Consider the following 20,915-nt stretch of genomic DNA (forward strand, 5'->3'; position numbering starts at 1 on the left):
AATACCAATTAGGGCCGGTATTTCAGTTGCTTTTGAAGCAGGTTGTTTCATAGAATTTGAACAATTCATCAAATTTCAATGTTCATTTTCAAATTCCGTGAAAGTCGTATTCAAGTTCTGTTATTGGGTTAGCTGGAAGAAATAGGATGTAACGTATAAGCTATACCCTTTGTACTCTGTATTTTTGTGCAATAAATATTTTTTTTAATTTGAATTTGTATTTGTTATTATACCATTGTAGGCCAGCTACTTGACAGAACTGAAATAATAATAGAACTTAAAAATTAACTTTGAAATTTGAAGAATTGTTCAAATTCTCTGAAACAACCCGTCCATAGAATTTGAGCTGGAATGAGAAATTTCTACACAAGTTTCGACAAGTAGGTAAGCCCACAAATGATGTTACCGAGGGTTGTAAACATTGTGGGTAGACCTGGTTATTTAACACAAGTTTTTCAATACTCTTTAATTATTTATCATCCCCTGTGAAATTATTAATCCACCATTACATTGTAACTACATACATTATAGTATTATGTATTGAAATTGTTTTAGAAAATTTATGATTGTGGAGTAATCTCGTTGATACATAAAGTATTATTAGTATTGTTGGTACTTATCTCTTTATGCACTTGTCTATTTAGAAAATATCAAATTTGTAGTTAAGTTATTATATTTATGTTCAAAATAAAAATAATGTTCAAAATTTTATGTACATATTTATTTATATGTTTTGTGGTTGGGATAACATCAATTACATATTTATATACCTATGTAATTGATGTTATCCATACACATACTCTTAGGTATTTAATATTTTTTCTTTTTTCGTTGTATTATGTTTCCTTTATTGTTTTAATTTTGTAGAATCTATAATAACTGTGATACTCTACTATTAAACTTTGTAGTGTGTAAAAGCCCATTAGAGCGTGTAATAATAATAATAAATAAATAAATATGTTAATGATGTTATCTCGACACCAAAACATCATACTGAAAATATTCTGCTGTGATGCGCAGTTTAGAATTTTATAAATTATACATACTTGCCTTTTACCTAAAATATGTTTTTGCATGGCAACGTTAAATTTTCACCACGTTCCTGAGGTTTGCACAATGACAGTTGTACGCGGCACTTTTTATTACATTCACGTACATATGCTATGAAAATGTTTATACGCTCACTTACATGTGCACATATCAACAAAGAGGTTAAAACCCGCTGATAAGATAGAAGTGCGAAGTATTTAATAGACTGGTACCAATTTGAAAGAAAATCGCTAAATGCATAAGACTCCAAGCTTCAAAAAGGACAACGAAAATTATTGTCTGCTCAGCATAGAATTTCTATATTAAATGTTTGTTCAAATTCATCAGAAATAAGGAAAATTGAACATACTTCGGGCACAGTCACACCTACAACACACTGTTTTCTTAGTCTTACGTTTTTCTAAGTCTTAGGACGGGTTGTTTCGGAGAATCTGAACAATTCATCAAATTTCAACGTTCATTTTCAAGTTCTGTGAAAGATTTTTTCAAGTTCTGTTTTTATTTCAGTTTTGTCAAGCAACTAGCCTACAATGATATAAAAACAGAACTTGAATAAGTCTTTCACAGAACCCGAAAATGAACGTTGAAATTTGATGAATTGTTCAGATTCTCCGAAACAACCCGTCCTTAGTTTAGTTGCACATTGAATAACCTTTCCTTATCTGTGGTGTGTATTTACTGCACATTGCTTCTAATAACTTTAATAACTCAATAAATATAATAAATTCTGGGTTCAAATTTTAGGTATTCCTCTGTTATACATTTATGCACTGAATTAAAATATGATATTTTACATAGTTTTCAAATTCAATTAAAAATCAGAGTGTTTTGTTAAAAATCGGGGACAAATACACCAATACAATCAACCATGTGACACTGCTACGCGAAGAGTGTGCGAGGAAATGACACGGTATTGATGTCCCGCTTTAGTTCGCTCGGCCATCGTTAGATAAGGACTCCCCGCAAGTTTGTTTAGCATCTGCCGATGGGTTTTTCATGTTTTCAGCAATTAAATTAAAATTATTATCACTTTTGATATAAAATATAATAAACATAAGGGATTAACTATGAATATTCATATTTTTCCGATATTAAATCGCTTATTTTGAGATGTGTATTGACTACACAGCACCAGAACGCGTGGATTTTTTTAGCACAGTAAGGGAAAGGTTAAAGACTATAATTTCTGTTTCAAACTCTTACTAATAAAAAATTTCTTTAACAGGCTGCGAAAGAGCTGGCAATGTTGCATTTTGGCTGAGTGACATATTAGTCTTAAAAAAGTTAGGGTATTTCTAACATTTTACTGGACTTGTATCTGCACAAGACTGTAGATTTGGGTACCGGTCCCAAACCGTGTCTTCAACCAACGAGAATGCTTTTTACGATGATGATGATGATAGTAGTTGGTAATTTTCTGCCTCCCGCACCCAGCGCTCGGTAGATGGTGGGCACTGGATGTGCTTCGCCCCTGCTCGCTTCTGGCATTTCGCGGTCGTCTAACAGGGCCGGCTGTTCTTGATGAAATAAACACAAGTAGATTTGGAACAGAGACTAGGCGAGGTGAGGCAGCTGATGGTCAGGAGCAAAGATATTAGAAGAACGAGATATGCTATGTTGGCCGCCGGACCGTAGGCGGAGTACTACCTAATTAGGGTACTTTGAATACTATCGGGACGTGTACGCACAGAAATCTGTTCTATGTATTAGTGCGGATACCTTAGCGTAAGCGAAGGTGTGCAGTAGTATTGGTGAACAAAACCGGCGACACTGGGCAAAACAATTCCGCACAGTATGAACAGCTCATAGCACATCTCGTTCTTCTAATATCTTTGGTCAGGAGTAACTTCTTGAGGTAAGTGAGTAGTGAAGACTTGGTGAGTGGTAAAGTTGAACTGATTTATTCCTTAATATTTTGCTGCTTATATCTAATTCGGCCGACGCGTAGGTCACATTTTTGCCTGCCGGCCGAAAAAGGGTTGGGAAATCTGTCTCTGCTAGATGGCGCTAAATAAGCTGACAAAAAATGTTGCATATTCATTTTGTCAGATTACTTGCTGAAGGTAGTCGCTTGAATTGGCTTTTGATCTCCATATTTCTGACATGATCATTCCTGGTTTTACTACACTTACGCTTCAGGGATCTCATTTCTACAGCATTCAGTCTACAAACTTGTTTTAAATTTTACACAATTGATAAACAACCAGCGGACTTCGAAATTTCGAGACACTTTGATAGGCACAATTAATTGTGCAAGGTAAACAATACGAGCTACCTGTCTACGGGCTACAGACGTCTAGAGCTACCTATGACAATACTTTGCGAGTTGGACTAGTACATTACGCGCATTCGCTAGAAGGTTCTAGCCTGTTGCCCAGGCATAATTCCAGCGTTAACGAAAGTACCAGAAGTACCCAGACTGAGCGAGTTGTCTCCAGTTTACCAGCGGTCTCGCGTGCTTACTACCGCCACCGGCTGGGCTATATAAATAGGCCCGACGCAGCGAGTATTCAGTATTCCCCACAGACATATGAGTATTAATAGACTAGAACTTAAGAGGAACGGCTGCGGTGCCTGTTTCATACAAAATTTTAATTTGGATTTACGGCTAAAATACTAGAGTAAACTGTTTTTATTTTTTTTAAGTTAAAAGACATGGTATATATAAAGTACGCATATGGATCAGATTTTCGATTTTTGCCTTAAATTATAGAATATAGGCCCCAGAAGATGACGATTTTACATGATTTTACGAGGCATCTTTGGCAATTTTTTGTGACCAAATGGAAGATATTTTTTGAAAAAATCTCACATATCCCGTCTCAGGCATATAATGAACTATACAATAAAATTTGAATCTTCACTGAAAAAAGTTTTATTTGCTTCAAAAGCCGAATTTGGTGGCCACAAATTCAACGTATATTTAACTAGCTTTTTTGTTATTGTCTCATTCGCACTTTCTTGAGTCGGGCTGGCTAGAGTAGGTGAAGCACGGGCCGGGGGGCAGGGGCCCCGGAGAGATCGCCTGCCTAACAAATACATGCATACATACCTACGTCAATCGTCCTTCATTTTTTATTATTATTGCTAGTGTATGTATATGTGACATTCGCAGTCAGCCCGCGCGGACATATAATTGACGAATTTGTTACATTGTTTACGAATAATATTATTTTTAAACTCCACAGTTTTTAACCGAAGCATCCCCAAATAATTTATTTCATTCAACATGGGTAAGTAATCATTATTTGAGCATTTTTAACAATGATAATTAGATTATGAATTAGGGTACTTACGTTATTGATTTTTATAAAATGTTATTTGTGTTTTAGGTCGAAAGTGGATACGTGGTAAGCCACCCAGTATGCACCGGAAAAAGAGGAAGTGCAATGTCAAAAAGACAGAAAGAACTCGGAACAGGTGAAAATTAAATGCAATATTTATTACAAGTATTTATTTTTTACGGTAAAAATGTAATGTTTTTTTGTTGTATTCAGTTCCGTAAATGATGTTAAAGATTGTCAGGCTAAATTTGCCAACAAGGATTTTTTCGATGCTAAAACATCGATGTGAATTGTGGGATTTTGAGCAAACGGTAAGCAAATAATTTTATTTTCACAAGAACAAACTCTCGAGAATGTACACAATAACATCAAGATACCATCTTTTGGTTAGTAGTGAGAGTTTCATTTTATTGCCGTTCAGCTTTTAGTTTTGATGACAGTGTTTTTACACATTGGTACAATTCAATATTACACCGACGATCTTTAATTAAAAGTGATTAAATTTAAGAATAAAAACCGTCCTCCATTTTTGCCTATAATTGCTTGTACTATTTTGTCGAATTTGTAAGTATAATCACTACACATATTGATCATACCTTGACAGTATAATATGCGGTCTTTTGTTTTCACGGTTTGATGCCTGTTTTTTTTTCTTTTAGTACCGATGTGATTGAACCCGAAATATCGTCGCAGAAAATGTCAGACGTATCACCCGACATTATATAACATATAAGTAATGCCTTTAGTTAGAAAATTGAAATTGGAAAATTTTGTGGTTGACTGACAAATTTTATGAAATTAAATTTTTAATTAAATTTTATTTATGTAATTATTTATTTGCTTATTTATATTGGAGTCTGTTCTTACTATACAACTACTACCTGTCCGACTTTTTTTTATTTTTCACCTTGTGCACATGTATTGTGTAGATTATAAAATAGGATTTTTTTCAGTATAAAAAATCTGGGACTAACTACCATAAATGTATTCCTCACTGCCTAGAATGGACGGAAATAATTATACCGATTCATTGAACATTTTTTAATAAAATATGCTTGTTGCTATTATTCTTGCTGTTATTGTGCTGCTATTTTTATGGTTATTTTTATTTATAGTTGTATTACTTAATTTTGTTGTTGACATAATATTCTTCTTACACAACACTTAAAAATAATCTCGACCAAAATCCCAGTGATAAAGTCAGTGCGTGTTCGGAATTATATACACAGCGACACGACTTTATAACTTTCTTCCAGATAAAATAAAAAAAATGTGATTCACAAAAATTTCAAAGGTAATGTAAAAATTAAAAAAATAAATGATTATGTCAAAGGTAAGGCCTTTACCGGTGCACTTACACAAATTTTAAGTAAGTGTATATTTCTATTCTCTACAATTATATTACTTACTGTTCATATATTATTTACTGCTGTTAATTCTATGTACTTATCTAATTTATAAACTTATACACCTATTATTACTATTATTATAATTTCGTCTGTGGCCACATGTACGATGCACGTGTACAATTTCCGTATCTCCTACAATAATACACGTATCTGCTAATTTAAATGAACTAAACAAAAGGGTGATTCCCCGTTTAGATGCAAATATATTCACGCACAAAAGAAAAAAAGCATTTCTCTTTTACTGGCCTTTTATGCGTGATATTGTCAGTGCCTAACGTGTACATGCGCATATACCAATACTATTAAATAATAGGTCGGAAGCCCTTGTATGTCTGTGCTGCTAATGGAATGAACTAAACGAAAGGGACATTTCACCGACTTCGTGCAAATATTCAAGCATTGAACTTAATTTCTTTTTTATTTAATCTCATATTATCTAACTTTTTTTGATCGCTTGCAACGTCAGCCGTACTAAAAGCCAGGTACTCCCTCTCCGTTCCCCGCTGCACGCTCCGTTAGAGAGGGACACAGGACAATAATTATTTTTGCGGGAGTCGAAATTTCGTCCGCGAAAACAACGCTCTTAAGGGTGAGGGGTAAAATCCACTGTTGAAAAAAGAAGAGGGTAAAGCTGACTGTGATTCGTCAATAAATCAATCTGATAGTATATAGGCATCTCGCCTTATAATATCACCATTTAGTTCTTAAAAGTAAAATCTGCTTTTGAATGACTAGACATTTTTACATGGGAGCGCAAATTACTCGCCACGTTATGAACAAATTTGCGAAGTCCAAATTCGGCAAAAAAAATTTCTTCTATTTTCAGAGTCGAATATTTAGTTTACGTATTTAGTTAAGACACTTTTATAAATGATCATAATTTACTGCCCAGTAACAACGATGCGCACACTTGAGAATCGCTACATTCGACCAATGTTGGAGGGTTGTCACAACCGCTCTGTACCTATTAATAATAAAATATTGAAATCTTTAAGAAAATATATAACATTTCACTTTTAAGAAGGTAATAGAAAAGTAAAACAACTAAAACAACTAAAAAAACAAATGAAATTATATACACACAGCTTTTACCAGTGATTCCTAAGAGTATTTGGAGTAAAAATTTGGACATCATTTTGCCTTCCGATGACACTTTTACAATTAAAAACAAAAAACATGATTTTCTATCACACATCGCCACTCGGTATAACCTAGCGCATTACGTGATATGCACTCCTTCTCGTTCCAGCAGTACCGTACATACGAAACAAGCGCGTACCTAACACGTGGTCCGTTGCGATGTGTGATAGTATGAAAGATAATATGTGATCGGTGGCGACGTGCGATAGAAAAATATAATATTTTTAATTTTAATAGATAAAAAAATAATGACACATACATTTTTCATTCCAAACATGCTCACTGTATCTACATTTTACTTCCAGACATACCAATTTTTCAGAATTGATAACCAACCATTTATCCTATATTAAGTGTTGTTTATGAGTTGTGTAAAGTTCAAAACTCGTTTAGTAATAACGCCATTAAAGTGGAATAAATTTAAAAATTATTGGTTTATTATCCTTTATTAATACGACGGAGTTCCAAATGATACTATATGTATTTTATCAAAGCGCAAAAGGCGAAGGCACATCCCTGATTCTTGTGCACGGCTTCGTGTTTCGCGTCCATCGCGTGATAGTATATGTTTCTAAAACTGATCCATATTATACGATGTGAATAAGGTTAAAACAAAGTAAAATAATGCTTACCTATGGAATGTAATACGACAATTAGGTTTATTCTTTTTTTTACTTCTATTTTTACAAGTTTTCCTAGCGCAAGCCACCATTTTGCCGTGTTATTTCGTAAAATGAACTCGACCATAGCTTGAAGCTAGTTCGCACAAGAATGATGACGTCACATTCTCAAGATTCAAGGGAGGCCATACGCGAGCCCAGCCGGCTCCAATGGAACCGGTATGAGGGGTGGGGAATAATACGCTTTTAATCACTTAGGGCAGGTCTACTAATATTCATATGTCTATGGTATTCCCAATATTCTCGTAACCTTGACCCAGATATCGCTTGCATTCCACGCCAAAATAATATAGTGCCTACTCGTCTTTATCCCGTAAAATAAACGCATTGTTGTGTGTAGTAATTGCTATTTGTGCATTCTTAAATAAACGCTCCAACTGAATAAATCGAGACTTTTATTTTAGTACACCACGATAACCACATAATAAAAAAATTGACAATGTACATACGCTTAGCATAAAAACATAAAAAAATCACCAATCTTGTTGAGCAACACTTTCAATTTGTTCACAATCCGTTGTAATTGTAAAAATTTGTCTTAGAAAAAAAAAAATTATATATATATACAATAATCATCTCCCGCCATAGGTGCATCTCCCACAGTTCGCCATATTCTTTTGACTGGTCCCTTTCACTTGTTCAGTGAATGCGACGCTGCATTACAATGTACATGTATTATTTTTTTTTATTTTTTTTTATAATATAATATTTTTTTATAATATAATTTTATTTTTTTGTTCATATCTCTGTACAGGGAGTTAACATACAGGACCATACTTACCTGGAGGTCACATGATATTAACCCTGTTTATTGTTTATCAGAGAAATTTGGATACAGTTCGCAGGAAGGTAATTTGGAATACATGTAATGCTATTATCAGGGAAAAGGGTAGAGGAAGTCAAATAAAGATACATTTAAAAGGTACAATTCATATTATATTTTACCAATAATTGTTTGAACATCCCGTCACATCTATTTACATGAGCAATATAATAAGTGTTATGGGTTTGTTAAATAGACCAATGGTCGGCTGTGGCTTAGCCGGCACTTGCGCTCAATTATCAAGTCACTAAATTTAATCTAAACTTCAAAGTCTGTCCACCTGCTGCATTGCAATACCTTCCCATTTTCCTTGGAGACCAAAGGGTATTTGTCAGTAATTAGTATAATTTTATTGCTTGGTAAAACTCAAACTAACATTTGAGGGGTAAAGAATCAAAACTCATAATCTGCATTTATATTAATAATATTAATGATTGATATTGTTGTAAGGTTGCCATGCCAACTCCGGTGTTGAGTCAGGGATGACCCAGCGCTCGCAAAAATAATATTTATATTCTATTATAATGTTATTAGTATAATTGTGTAAAAACTCACAAAAAAGTGCACCAAACTCAGTCTCCGTTTCGCTGTGGTCAGATACAAACGCAGAGTTTGTTGATGGACCATTATATTTAAGATATATTTGTTTGTTTTTAAACTTTCCGTAAAACTTATGGGATGTGAGAAACTGCGCAAGATCGTATTAACTTTGATTTTTGGGCATGTCTGGATGTCACCATCACTGCTGCTTGTGTTTTGTTCTCCCTTTTGTGTAATAATATTTTAAGGTTTAGGTCAGTTAAACATCACAAAGAATAATAAATTGTCAACATGAATAAATGAGAAAATAATGTTGTTCGGTTTCGCACAATTTCACATTATTGGAGTTTGTGATTCTACACCCCTCATTTTACCTCAACATTTATTTCAGTAACCCTTTCAATACGAAGACAACATATTTCTTAAATCAATTATCATTATAATACGTGTTGCAGTTAATGTTGAAAATATTAATTTTATTGCAATGTGTCTAATTCATATAAAGTAGAGTTTTTGATACTCATTCTCACTTTTAGTTAAGGTACATTTAATTTTAGATGGAGATGATAACTAATGGCTAGGACCCGGATTAACCGTTGCAAATAAAGGGCCGAGGGTAGGAAGAAATATATTCATTTTTAAATATAAAAAAAACATTTAAAGCACTCATTTTCAATTAGTGAATTGTGTTTGAGCAAATGATTTTGATTAGTTGAATGTTATATACTATAAATATTAGCGTTTATAGCTTTTTTTAACTATAAAAAACATTAAGTAGGTTAAGTGTTTCTCAAACTTCAATATAAAATAAGTGTTTAGTATGTGAATTATTTTATTTATAAAAATTCAATTATTTTATATAACAATTGGCCTTGATTTCGCAATGGCAAATCTGGGACCCACTAATAATAATTCAGGGCCCAGTGGAGTTGAGGGTGGGAGATTTTGGAAGACCAGGCCGTTGAGAGTAATGCATGAAAATGATCTAACCACAAATAAAACAATTTTTGTATAAACGACATTTAACCGTGTATAATATAATATTATACGGAGTTATAATAATATTATTATCGAGGATAATTCAAAAAGAGAACACAACTAAAGTATTCTAAAAAAAATATAAGTATTTGTTATATAATGCCATATTATAATTAAACGTATTTAGTTTATCACATATCAGCTAATCCTCAAGAAGAGAGCGCTCTCAGTGTGACTGATTGGACTAAGGAATGCGCAACAGGCGCGCCACCGGGAGCTCTCAGTGGAATTGCTAATGCAGAACATAGCGTTACAAACATAATTACAACTTACAAACATACACATACCCTGTATGGAAAACTTAGACCTTTAACTTTTAGAGTAAATCCATACTTAGAATCGATTACTATTTTATATAAATAATAAAAACTTGCAATCAACGATAATGAGATAATAGTATTCATCCATTGCGATTCATTCCAGTATAAAACATACCTAACTTAGGGCATACAAAAGAAATAAGTTGGCGGCGTGCGCCAGAGCTCCAGATAAATAAAAATAACTTATATTAGACTATCCTAAGCATTTAATATTCCTAACGTATCAGCTGTAAAATGTGCCTCGAGTAATGGAGACCAAAGGATACACGTGCTAAATTATAAAGTTACTATTTACACAATGAAACTGGAGAGGGATTGAGTACTAAATACTATTTGGAAATGTTTTGTTTTGGGAAGACCAACTGAAGTGTTCTCCCGGTCCCTTGAGGAAACTCAGCTCATTACTCCTTTGGATGTTCGCTAACAAAATCACATCACCAATTATTGTGCAAAACATTGACGCATTTAATGATTACTGGTCCACCTGCGGACAGCAAGTACATCTCGCACAGAGGGTGTTCATTAAGCCCAACTTATGAAGGAGTTTAGATTATTTGTGATATTGAGTTGCAAAATTCACTCTGGAAATTTTGAACATCTGGCGATAGTCGCAAAAAACTGTTTGAAACTTGTTGATAAAAATAAATTACATTTTATTCTAAATAACTAAATATTTTGCCAAAAATAATGTTTTTTTTTTAAATTTAAAGTTGTTCACAGGTTTCTGGACACCATGTATAATTTATAAGTGTATAATATTTGATTAAATCAGCAGAATTAAATATTGATATTTTTACAGTTCTCACAAATTAACTCACAAATTTTTTTTTCGCCTTGTTATTTATTTACTCGAAATAAAATTCATTCTACACTTTTAATTAATTATTATGAATGGATATTTATATATATTAAAAAATAACTGAATTGTGCACAAGAAACCAAATGTCTGCAAAATTAAATATGAAGCAAAAACAACTTTAAAAAGTATATGGGGACCGGCTCAGACAGTATGTATATAATATATAAGGCCAGAGATTGATTACTGAACGCCCCCTGGCAGTATAGAGGAAGACAAACCCTCAGGGAGTATCGTGCCGTAAGGCGGTGGTTGTAAAAGGACCTATCTCAATCAATGTTCTACACATTACGCTCTACAGGTACAGTGTTATTCAATATGTTTTATAAAAAAATCATCGGTAACCAGCAACTGCATTGTCTTTGGTGTTTCAGATAATAATAATAAATATAACGTAGGAATATTAATAAACTATACATTTCAAAGCACATCGTACTATTTCATTGAATTTATGTACATAACAGAAAACACAATTAAATAAGGACTACAAGAAACATTCAACAAACTGTTGCGGCGTGGTCTTGTCTTCCATCTCGCAAGACTTGCCGTGAGGCCACCTGCAAACAACAAGAACATCTATAAGAAAGAGAGACACATGCAATCAGAGACATAATACAGTCGCAATGAACATAATATATTACAGTTAACCGCTTCTGTGCCAAGAGCGAGTTAACTCGCATTTTTGGCCTGCTGTGCACAGCTACACTTCTACCTACTGGCATTTAAAAGGTTAAGGTGTTTCAATCTTCTCATATTTGATGAACTTCAATTTGACGATAAGCATCATTTTGAATTTTTGACACTTGAATGGTTCGTTTCAGTTTATCAAATTCTGATCAATTACAAGCATAAAACAACATTACCAATGTGTCATAAAATGTGACAAGAGTTTGAAACACCCTAACCTATGTCGCACAAGGTCATAATTCAGGACAGTAAATTAGGTCAGTATTCGCACAGAAGGTGAGTCAGTATTCAGGTCAGTATTCGCACGCGACCTCAGAGGTCCAGTGGGAGAACAGCGATTTCACTCACAAATCTATGCAGCAAAAGGAAAACGCAGATCACGGAATTATTTACCCTTTGCGCCCTCGTCCAGGAAATGTGTGTAATGTGCTACTGGGAGCTACTCGGGAGCTACCCGCAAGATACCCGGGAGCTACTCAGCCAAGATCTATTCTTTGGTGTTCCTTCCATCTAAAAACCGTTATCAAATTAAAGAAGACAAAATCACTTTTAAAGATCCTAACTTCGATCCCTGACATGGGTAATGTTTATTTCAGATCAAGTCAAGAAAATGTCTTCTTTGATAAAACAACAGTTATTTAGTGCGGGAAGAACCCTTGTGATTTTCAAAGCGGAATGTATGGGAGAGCTTAACACTGGACACAATTCCTGCGCATTGAATAAACATTACCAACATCAGGCATCACTCATTGGGTAACTGGATAGCCATCTTCTAAGAATGATGCACACTTGCAATAAATACAGCAGTCATTATAAAGATATACAAAAAAAACTACGCGGAGAAACAGAACAGTAATATAAAGAGAAAAAAAAAACCATTTTGATTTTCTTTAGATACAGCAAAATCAAAAAATATTTTTTCATTCTTGAACACAATTTCAGAAACAGAACATGGTACAATGAGATATATTTAAAAGAAAGCAAATAGCTTACCCTATTTATCAGTATTCCTAGAGGTCGTCTTGTTGGGTTGCGGAATGATGGTAATTTCATCATTAATCTTCAACGGCTTCAGAAGAGAGTCCGTGATGACAGCCTGCTTGGAGGGGCCGGCGGGGCTAGGCGAGGCGCTCTTATTCTTTTCTGTGACGCGCTTGGCCACCACACTGTGCGCAGAGTAAACATGGTTCTCAAACTGCTTGTACATGCCGAAGGTGGCCGTGCACACGGTGCACTTATAGGAAAGATGAGCCGGCTTGAGGGTCATGTTGTGGTCACGAGCCACGTGGTTCAGCAGCTTCCACTGGTAGACGCGGCCACAGGCAGGGCAGCGACCGGCGTCCTTGCCACGGTTGGCCGCCTCCTGCATGGAACTGGTGACAAGCCCGTGCGAGCCCAGCAGATGGCGCTCCAACCCCTGGTCCGTGAAGAACCGGAACTGGCACTTCTGGCAATTGAGTGGTGGGCGGTTGTAGATCATCTTGGGGTGGATCTTGACCTTGTGTATCCATTGCATATGGTTGCGTAGCTGATCCAGGTCCTTGATGTAGCCATCGCAGATCTCGCAGATGACGAAGGTGGCCTTGGATGGCGGGCCGCCAGGTGTACCGGGCAGTGGGGCCAGCGGAGGCGGGGCCTGCACCGGCGCACGGGGCAACGGGGTGATACTGATGGACGGCTGGTGTTGCACGGTCTTGGTGCTGCCTTGTACAGTGCCCAGCGGGTTTGCCTTGATAGTGGTTTGTCCACCCTGCAAAATAAAAATTAACATAAAATACAATGCTGTTAAATTAGGCAAATGGCATTAACTGCCCTACAATTTAACATTACTTCCCAAATTCCAAAAATTTATCCCAGGTTTTACTGGAATGTAAGTGTAGTGCTTAAATATTTTTTTTTGTATAAACTTAACAGACAAAAAAAAAACAGATTAGTCGGAATGGAACAAAGGAATGTACATTAATAAGAGCGACAGCAAATTTCGAATTCTACCGAATGCTTGAAAATACCACTGATTTTAACTTCCTTTGAAGGGTAAATGGCATATTCGGTGAATGGAAATTAGATCTGCAATTCGTAATTTACATAGAAAGAGAAAATATAAAAAAAGAATTGTAAAAAATATAAAAAATATAAAATTCAATTGACTAATACATTAGTTGGATCTTATCTTATAAGTACCTAGTAAGAATATTATGTATATTTATAATTAGAAATGATATAATACGTATACATATTTACAAACTGCTTAATTGTAGTTTAACGGGATAATACTTTAAATAATAAAAAATGTTACCGGCAACAACTGGAAATTGGTGGGCAGCATCAGTGCCTGGTTGGGCCGGTAGACCAGCCCACCGCGGACCAGTGGCGCACCAGGGATGGGCCGGGGCCCGGAGTTGGCCAGAGTGGGCAGCGGCGCCGTGGGCCGCCCGCGCCCACGATACAGTGCAGCCAAGTTCACTGCGGGCGTTGGCGCTGTCTTGGTGAAGGCTGCTTGGTACGTGCTCATCATGGTGTGGCGTGCGCGGGTCATCTGCTTGGGGATCTTGGCTGGCGGCTCCCACTCAACCGGCGGACCCAGGTTATGATCAGGCTTGAACTTCTTAGCACAGGCCACTAAGTGACGTGCCAGCTTGCCCTTGCCGTTATCCTCGAAGGGACAGTTGGCACACTGATGGTAGGCAGGTGCACGCTCCAGACGGCCGCGCGTGTTGTGTTCCGCCTCCATGTGGTACAGGATGTCATGTGGGCTGCGGATCTCGAAGGCGCAAAAGTTACACTTGTAAATGTTATTCTTCATATGTGGAGTCTCCATGTGGTGGGCCATGGCGAGAGCTGACTCGCTCTTGAAGCTGCAGAACTCGCACTTCTTCTGCTGGAACTTGTAGGGTGCGTTGTTGTCCCGACTGAACTCCAGATTCTTGCTCAGGGACTTGATGGCCATCTCAGTTCCCTTGACATTCCCACTGCCCGACCTGTTCTCCTTGTACAATTTGCGTTTCTGCTGCTTAAGCAGATCTGCTTGAACGTACTCTTGTACTAAATTAACACCAATATTTATGAAAAACTTTCCTAGAGAATTATCAAAATAGTTATCCGATTTTGTATTCTTAATTTCACTTATGAGGTCTGTAGTTGTTGTTGGATCTTTAATTCCGTCTAGAGAGTCATCTTCTTTTTCTTTAATGATAATAGTTTTAGGCGTGTCATCATCACTGATCACGTCATCGTCAGACTCCGATGATGAGGTTCCATCCCAGGAGGCATCATCATCGTCATTCCTTTTTTTAGCTGAAAAGTTAAAAAAACAACTTATGTTAGGTAGGTAGGTATATAAAAAATAATTAATATATAATCAAGGGTTTTCAGGATAAATTGGGCAAACTTCACACTATGTGATAATAAATGGTATCCGGAAACTTGTAAAAGCGGGAAACTGGTGATTTTCCCATTAGGAATGTGTGAAGACAGATATGGTGAAACAGGCCAAGCTTACATATATATTGAGTATATCATTACTGTCAAATCTCAATAGCTTCGTACAAATGGTCTGCACAACTCTCAGTGAGACGCTCTCAACTAGCAAGTAAGGTAATACTTAAAATTGATGGAATTAAAGTTGAACGCAAATCATTTCAAACAGTTTTGTTTTGCCCATTTGACTGCTTAATTATTTATTGCTAGTTGGGAGCAACTCACATGCTTCGAGCGGCCGGTCCTTACATAACCATTGATAATTGATAGTAGGAGGTAGTTATGAAACGTATAATATAATTGTACTATTGAAAGTGAAAAACTAAAAGTAGAATTTACCTTTTTTATCTGATTTCTTTTTTTTTGGCGACTCTTCGACGACTGCTTCTGTTCCTGCAAGTTTGGGAGCCTCTGTCTCTGTCTCTCCAGTTTTGGGGGCAGGCACTTCATCAGGTTTATCTTTTTTTGGTTCAGGTTTAAGTTTTTCCTTCTCTAATTTTTCTTTCTCCTCCTTTAATCTCTTATCATCGAGCTCCTTCCCCATAATGTCAACAAACTCCCTGAACGGCTTCACAGAAGGCTTCTCGTATACGTATGGAACGATGAAGGAGGGCGCTTCCACCACAAACATGTCGTCGGTGAGTGAAGGCAAGATAGGGATGGGGATGGGGGTGGTGGTGGTGGGGGTGGTGGTGGTGCTAGTGCTGATGGTCATAGTGTTGCTCTTGGTGGCGACGGGCGTGACGGTGGTGCCGCGGGCTGCGATGCTCTGATATAACGAGGCCGTGCTGGCATCGATTGGCAGAGCCGAATAGGTCCCTTTAGTCAGCTGGGCTGCACTCTTGCCTACCACTGATGAGTTGGTGTCAATAATAACCACTGTGGGTTCTTTCTTCTCTCCAGCCTCCTTATCGGAAACCTTACTCTTAGCCAGACCCGCCAGATCCTTAGTGTCATTGACAATAATAGCATTTTCTGAATCATCCTTCATTCCCGCCATCCCCTGTCTCCCTATTTCCTTGGAATTAGTTATGAGCTTCCTGGTGACATCCATTAATTTATGCCTCATTCCGGGATACATGTCAATGACCGCCCTAGCCTCCGCTGGGATACCATCTGCAATATCATCATTGTCACTAACTTCGTGAACATCCTCATCTGACTTCATCTTGTTCCTTTTGTTCCTCTTCTCGTCTCCATGGTTGGACATATCATCCACCAACAAAACTTCCCCTGTTTCCCTGGGGTTGCTATCTTTAGAGGAGTCATCGTCTATAGCTTCTGGTTCAGTGTCAGAATTAATACTGACATGTTCATCATTTGGTATTTCCCCATCAGAACCATCAGTGCACTCATCTTCTTCTTCAGAAGAATCCTCATCAGAATCCAGATCATCAGATTCCTGAAACATGTATTATTTTATAGACACAAAAAAGGAGAGAAAAAATAGAGTTATCCGTATTTAGTGTCGCCTCTCGATGATGGGTACCAAGGTACGGGAACAGTGAGGTTTCAAGAATCAGAGAGAAATTAATAATAGAGTGGACGTTGGCCTCCAGTCCGTCCTATTCACACGTTCCTGATCATAAGAATTTTTAGTCTCAGAAGGCGTTATTACTTCAAGAATTCATAAACAATCAATAAACGTAGTTGCGTCTATATTCCGCCCACCTACTTGCGGAAAAAAATAATAAAAATAACAACAAAAGTAGACACGGTAGGAACTCCATACTATAAATCAAAATAAAAATATATAGGAAAATTAATATGAGACTTAAGCACACCGGTTGTCTTCAGAGTATTTACCAAAAGAAAACCAAAAATACGCTACGGCAACCTAGTACTGTTAGCTATATGATAAGAACATCTTTCAGACCTTTACCAGACCTAGACTGCGGCACAAATTTTGTAGGAGCAAAACGATACCTAACTGGGGTATTCAAATGTTTCTATTCTTTACCTCAATTTTTAATTTCATGAGGTAAGTAATTTCAACTACCTTGCCCAGAAAGGCATTTTGTGGACATTTAATTCTCCAGCCAGTCCCCACTTTGACAGACTGTGGGAATCTGGAATTAAATCCGTCAATTAGTAAGAGTAGTTAGTGACACTTCCCTAACATTTGAGGAGTTTGCCAAGCTTCTCACTAACATTGAAGCTATTCTATATTCACCTTAACAGTCGATCCAGAAAACATTGATGCCCTTTCACCCGTCCATTTTCTGATCGGATGATTCCTCTTGGGTCTTCGGGAAGTATTTCGCTATTACTGAGTGTTTATGTTATACTTTTCTTTTGGAGGACTGAACATGATAGGCGCTAACAAAAAATTGTCCAAAGAAGAGAAGTTAACAGTCCACAATGTAGAGCTTGTACCTACCCTGATGTGTGGAAGTAAGGCATGGAACTGGCAGAGAAAGGATGAAAGTAGATTGAATGCTGTTGAAATGAGATCCCTTAGGCGTACGTGTGGTAAAACCATGTATGATCGTGTGAGAAATGTGGAGAACCGCAAAAATTGCAAGGCTGATGTAAACGTAATGAGTAAGATTAAGAAAGGGACACTTAGATGGTTTGGGCATGTAGAGCGAATGATCGAAGAAAGGAGTGTAAGGTAAATATATATCGAATGGTAGCAGAAATTGGGGACGCCCGAGGAAGATATAGCACCATCAAGTGAATCAGATACTCGAGTTGGGCCATGTCAAGAGTCAGAATAATGTAAGAGTATGTAATAATAATATAGTTAGTTATTTAGTATCATAGCATACCCCTTCCCCGGGCTTGGAAACCCTCCTCACATCATCCTCGGAGTCAGACTGGATCTCATGAACATGCTGCGCCTGCTCCTGCTCTGACTCCTCGCTGCTGGAATCTCCATCTCCGTCTCCTTTGATGTTGCCTCCAGATTCAGCCGAATCACTGTTGGTGCAGTTGTTTTGCAAGGTTACCCCTTGAGTGCTGGCGAGTCCGTTGCCACTCATACTGTCACAACTGTCCACGTTGGTGGTGCTGTCTACCTCCATTTTGTCATCCACAGCGACAATCCCCCCGAGCACCTTGTTACTCTGTTGGTCCACCAGAACCTTTTTCAGCGGTAGGCTGCTACCCTCCAGGTCACCGTGTCCCCTCTTGCGGGACCTACTAGCCAAGAGCTGAGCCCCAATGGCATTGTGTAGATTATTGCTATTAGGTTTATTATTGGAATTGTCCACACTGTCAACTACAACACCGGCAATGGCAGCCGGATTGGCTTCACTCGAGTCACTTGCCTTAGCATTAGCACTGCCTGACGATGGTTTGGCACCAGATTCTGAGCCTGCATTATGATTAGTAGAATCCTCAACCACACTTACTGGGCTATTGACACCACTATTCTTATTATTGTCACGAGATCGGACAGTAGTTGCGATAACAACATTAATATCTATATCTACACTATCTTCATTCACAGTACCGATGGGAACACTTTGTGTATTACGTTTAACACTTTGTTTGTCTGAAGAGTCAGCACATTCCTTGCTCTCTGTATTACTTCCATTCTGCTCTTGAATGTTGGGTGCAGGCGGACTGCGGCCGTCGGCTGCAGTGCTGTCGGGCTGACCGACCACCCCCTCCCCGCTCTCGTCCCCTCCGTTGCTGAGCTCCCCATTGCTGCCGGCCCCCAAGTTGCTATCTTCGTCCTGGTTACTGCTGTCTGAGTGGTTGTTGACTGCCATGGCTTCACTAGTTGCAGCTCCTGCCGAGTTGTAGGCAGATCCCTGGGATGAGGCGTCCATACTCTCCTCCGTGGTCCCGTTCACATCTCCGTTCATTTCTCCGTTCATGGCTGGTGATCACAATAGGAACATCAAGACCTAAAAGAAACAAGTTCACTTGTCAGTACATCTATTACAAATAATACACAACACAAAAAGCGAAACGTAATTATAGGAAGCAAAGGTTACTTCTGAATATTTCACACATTTAGACATTGCGGCCGAGTTATCTACAAATTTGAAAATAATTTTAAAAACACGTATTGGACGAGGATAGTACGCCACGTGTCCGGACGATTCCGCCACATATTTTGATTAAAAATGTTTAAGTTTTATAATAACAGTAATATTTTTTTACAATGATGGAGAACACATAAAGATACCGCATTTCCCTAATATCTTCACTTGGGAAGGCGCGAACCATTTATGAAAAATGACACTTATGTATTATTTTGTAATATAACCTAGAAGTTACTAAAAATATAACCTTTGTTATCAATATATTGTAGGTTAAATTATCCGTAAGTTTATAAAGATTTTCAAATCTAGGGCTTATAATAAATATTTCATAATTCAAAATGGCGTTTGGCGATTAGGTTAGGTTGTATGCTGCCAGAAACACGAAATAAATACCGTTTCGGAAACGGTTCCCCTTTCATTCATACACACACAGAACTTGTTTCACTGCTGTGCCTGAAGGTTGCGACCAAATTAACTGAAACTGTTGTTTTATTAACTCTATTACACTTATTATTACAAATTTCCCGAAAAGGTGTATCCATCCCGAGGAAAGTCGGCCAACTTGTCAACTGCGGTGAGCCTGCAGTACTTCACCCGTTTACTTTTGATTATATTTCACAGAAATAACACTAATCTAAAGCCATTCGACAGATTTATCTATATATATATGATTAGGAGATTTTAGGTAGGTTAGCAATTAGGCGGGCAATGTAGAGGTGCCGGCGTCACACCGTCACATGCACCAGCATCTTATTCGCTTCCTGCAACAGCACAGCGCTACGCACGGAACAGCTGCTTTGGCCTCTACATGCGTACTCGATTAAAAATCGGCGATATAATCACGACGTAAATAAGACTGGCACGGTGAATAAATGCAATCACCTGGACTACGACAGCCGGCGCGAATCTAACAAGAGCATTATAATATAAAACACTGCTCGACACTAACTTTACTAGGCAAGACGCAAGACGCAGGACGCGGGACTGAACACAACGCGCTGCTTCCCGCCGCCTGATTCGACTCGTGGTGGACTAATGGCCGATGGCGGTTCGTAAGTCTATGGCGCGCGGCGGTGCTGTCGTCTGCGCGGTTCTCGGCTCTCGGCTGACGCACACAGGCACGCTCATCGCTCTCGACTCGCCTAACCTCGCCTCGCCTCGCCTTGACTCGACTCGACTTGCCTCGACTCGCGTCCCTGTCAGGAGGGTTATTTACAGGCATCCACCCATCTCTAATCAAATCCTACATAACACTCACAGGAACACACCTCGCAAAGGGTTAGATTTGAGCGCGAAATTTTGTTCAAAAATAACCTTCAAAAACAAAGTCAGTTTACAGCAAATAATAATTATATTTTTAAAAACTATTAACTTTGTGGTGAAAGATTCATAATATTGAAAAGAAATTAATTTGTGTACGCCTTATATCATTTTTTCATATAAACAACATTATTACAAAGGTAAAGTACATGAAGTGTCAGTCGACCTTTAATAATACTATATACTAGGTATAATACATATTCTAATAAATATAGCACGACAGATATGTATGTATATAGCATGTTAGTATATATATATATATATACATATTCTACTAAATCGGGAAAATAACG

The 20,915-nt window shown here is 37.6% G+C and overlaps 1 protein-coding gene across 4 annotated transcripts in view; it reads right to left on the minus strand.

Moving 5' to 3' along the window:
- Nucleotides 1-8,477: 8,477 nt before the first annotated feature.
- Nucleotides 8,478-20,915, minus strand: part of MEP-1 (zinc finger protein MEP-1) — a 43,499-nt gene continuing 31,061 nt past the window's right edge. The window contains exons 1-6 of one of the 4 annotated variants that reach the window (XM_089646149.1): nt 20,252-20,401; nt 18,076-19,161; nt 15,644-16,706; nt 14,124-15,121; nt 12,821-13,577; nt 8,478-11,697 (exon numbers count right to left, since the gene is read on the minus strand). In XM_089646149.1, coding sequence (XP_089502275.1) covers nt 12,822-13,577; nt 14,124-15,121; nt 15,644-16,706; nt 18,076-19,131 — 3,873 coding nt within the window. In that variant the 5' untranslated portion in view covers nt 19,132-19,161; nt 20,252-20,401 and the 3' untranslated portion in view covers nt 8,478-11,697; nt 12,821. The other 3 variants (XM_089646148.1, XM_089646151.1, XM_089646150.1) reach the window with 3 other exon arrangements.

The sequence above is a fragment of the Hesperophylax consimilis genome, chromosome 23, assembly GCF_061612785.1.
Source record: "Hesperophylax consimilis isolate HC1 chromosome 23, BYU_Hcon_1.0, whole genome shotgun sequence".
NCBI classification, from domain to species: Eukaryota; Metazoa; Arthropoda; class Insecta; order Trichoptera; family Limnephilidae; genus Hesperophylax; species Hesperophylax consimilis.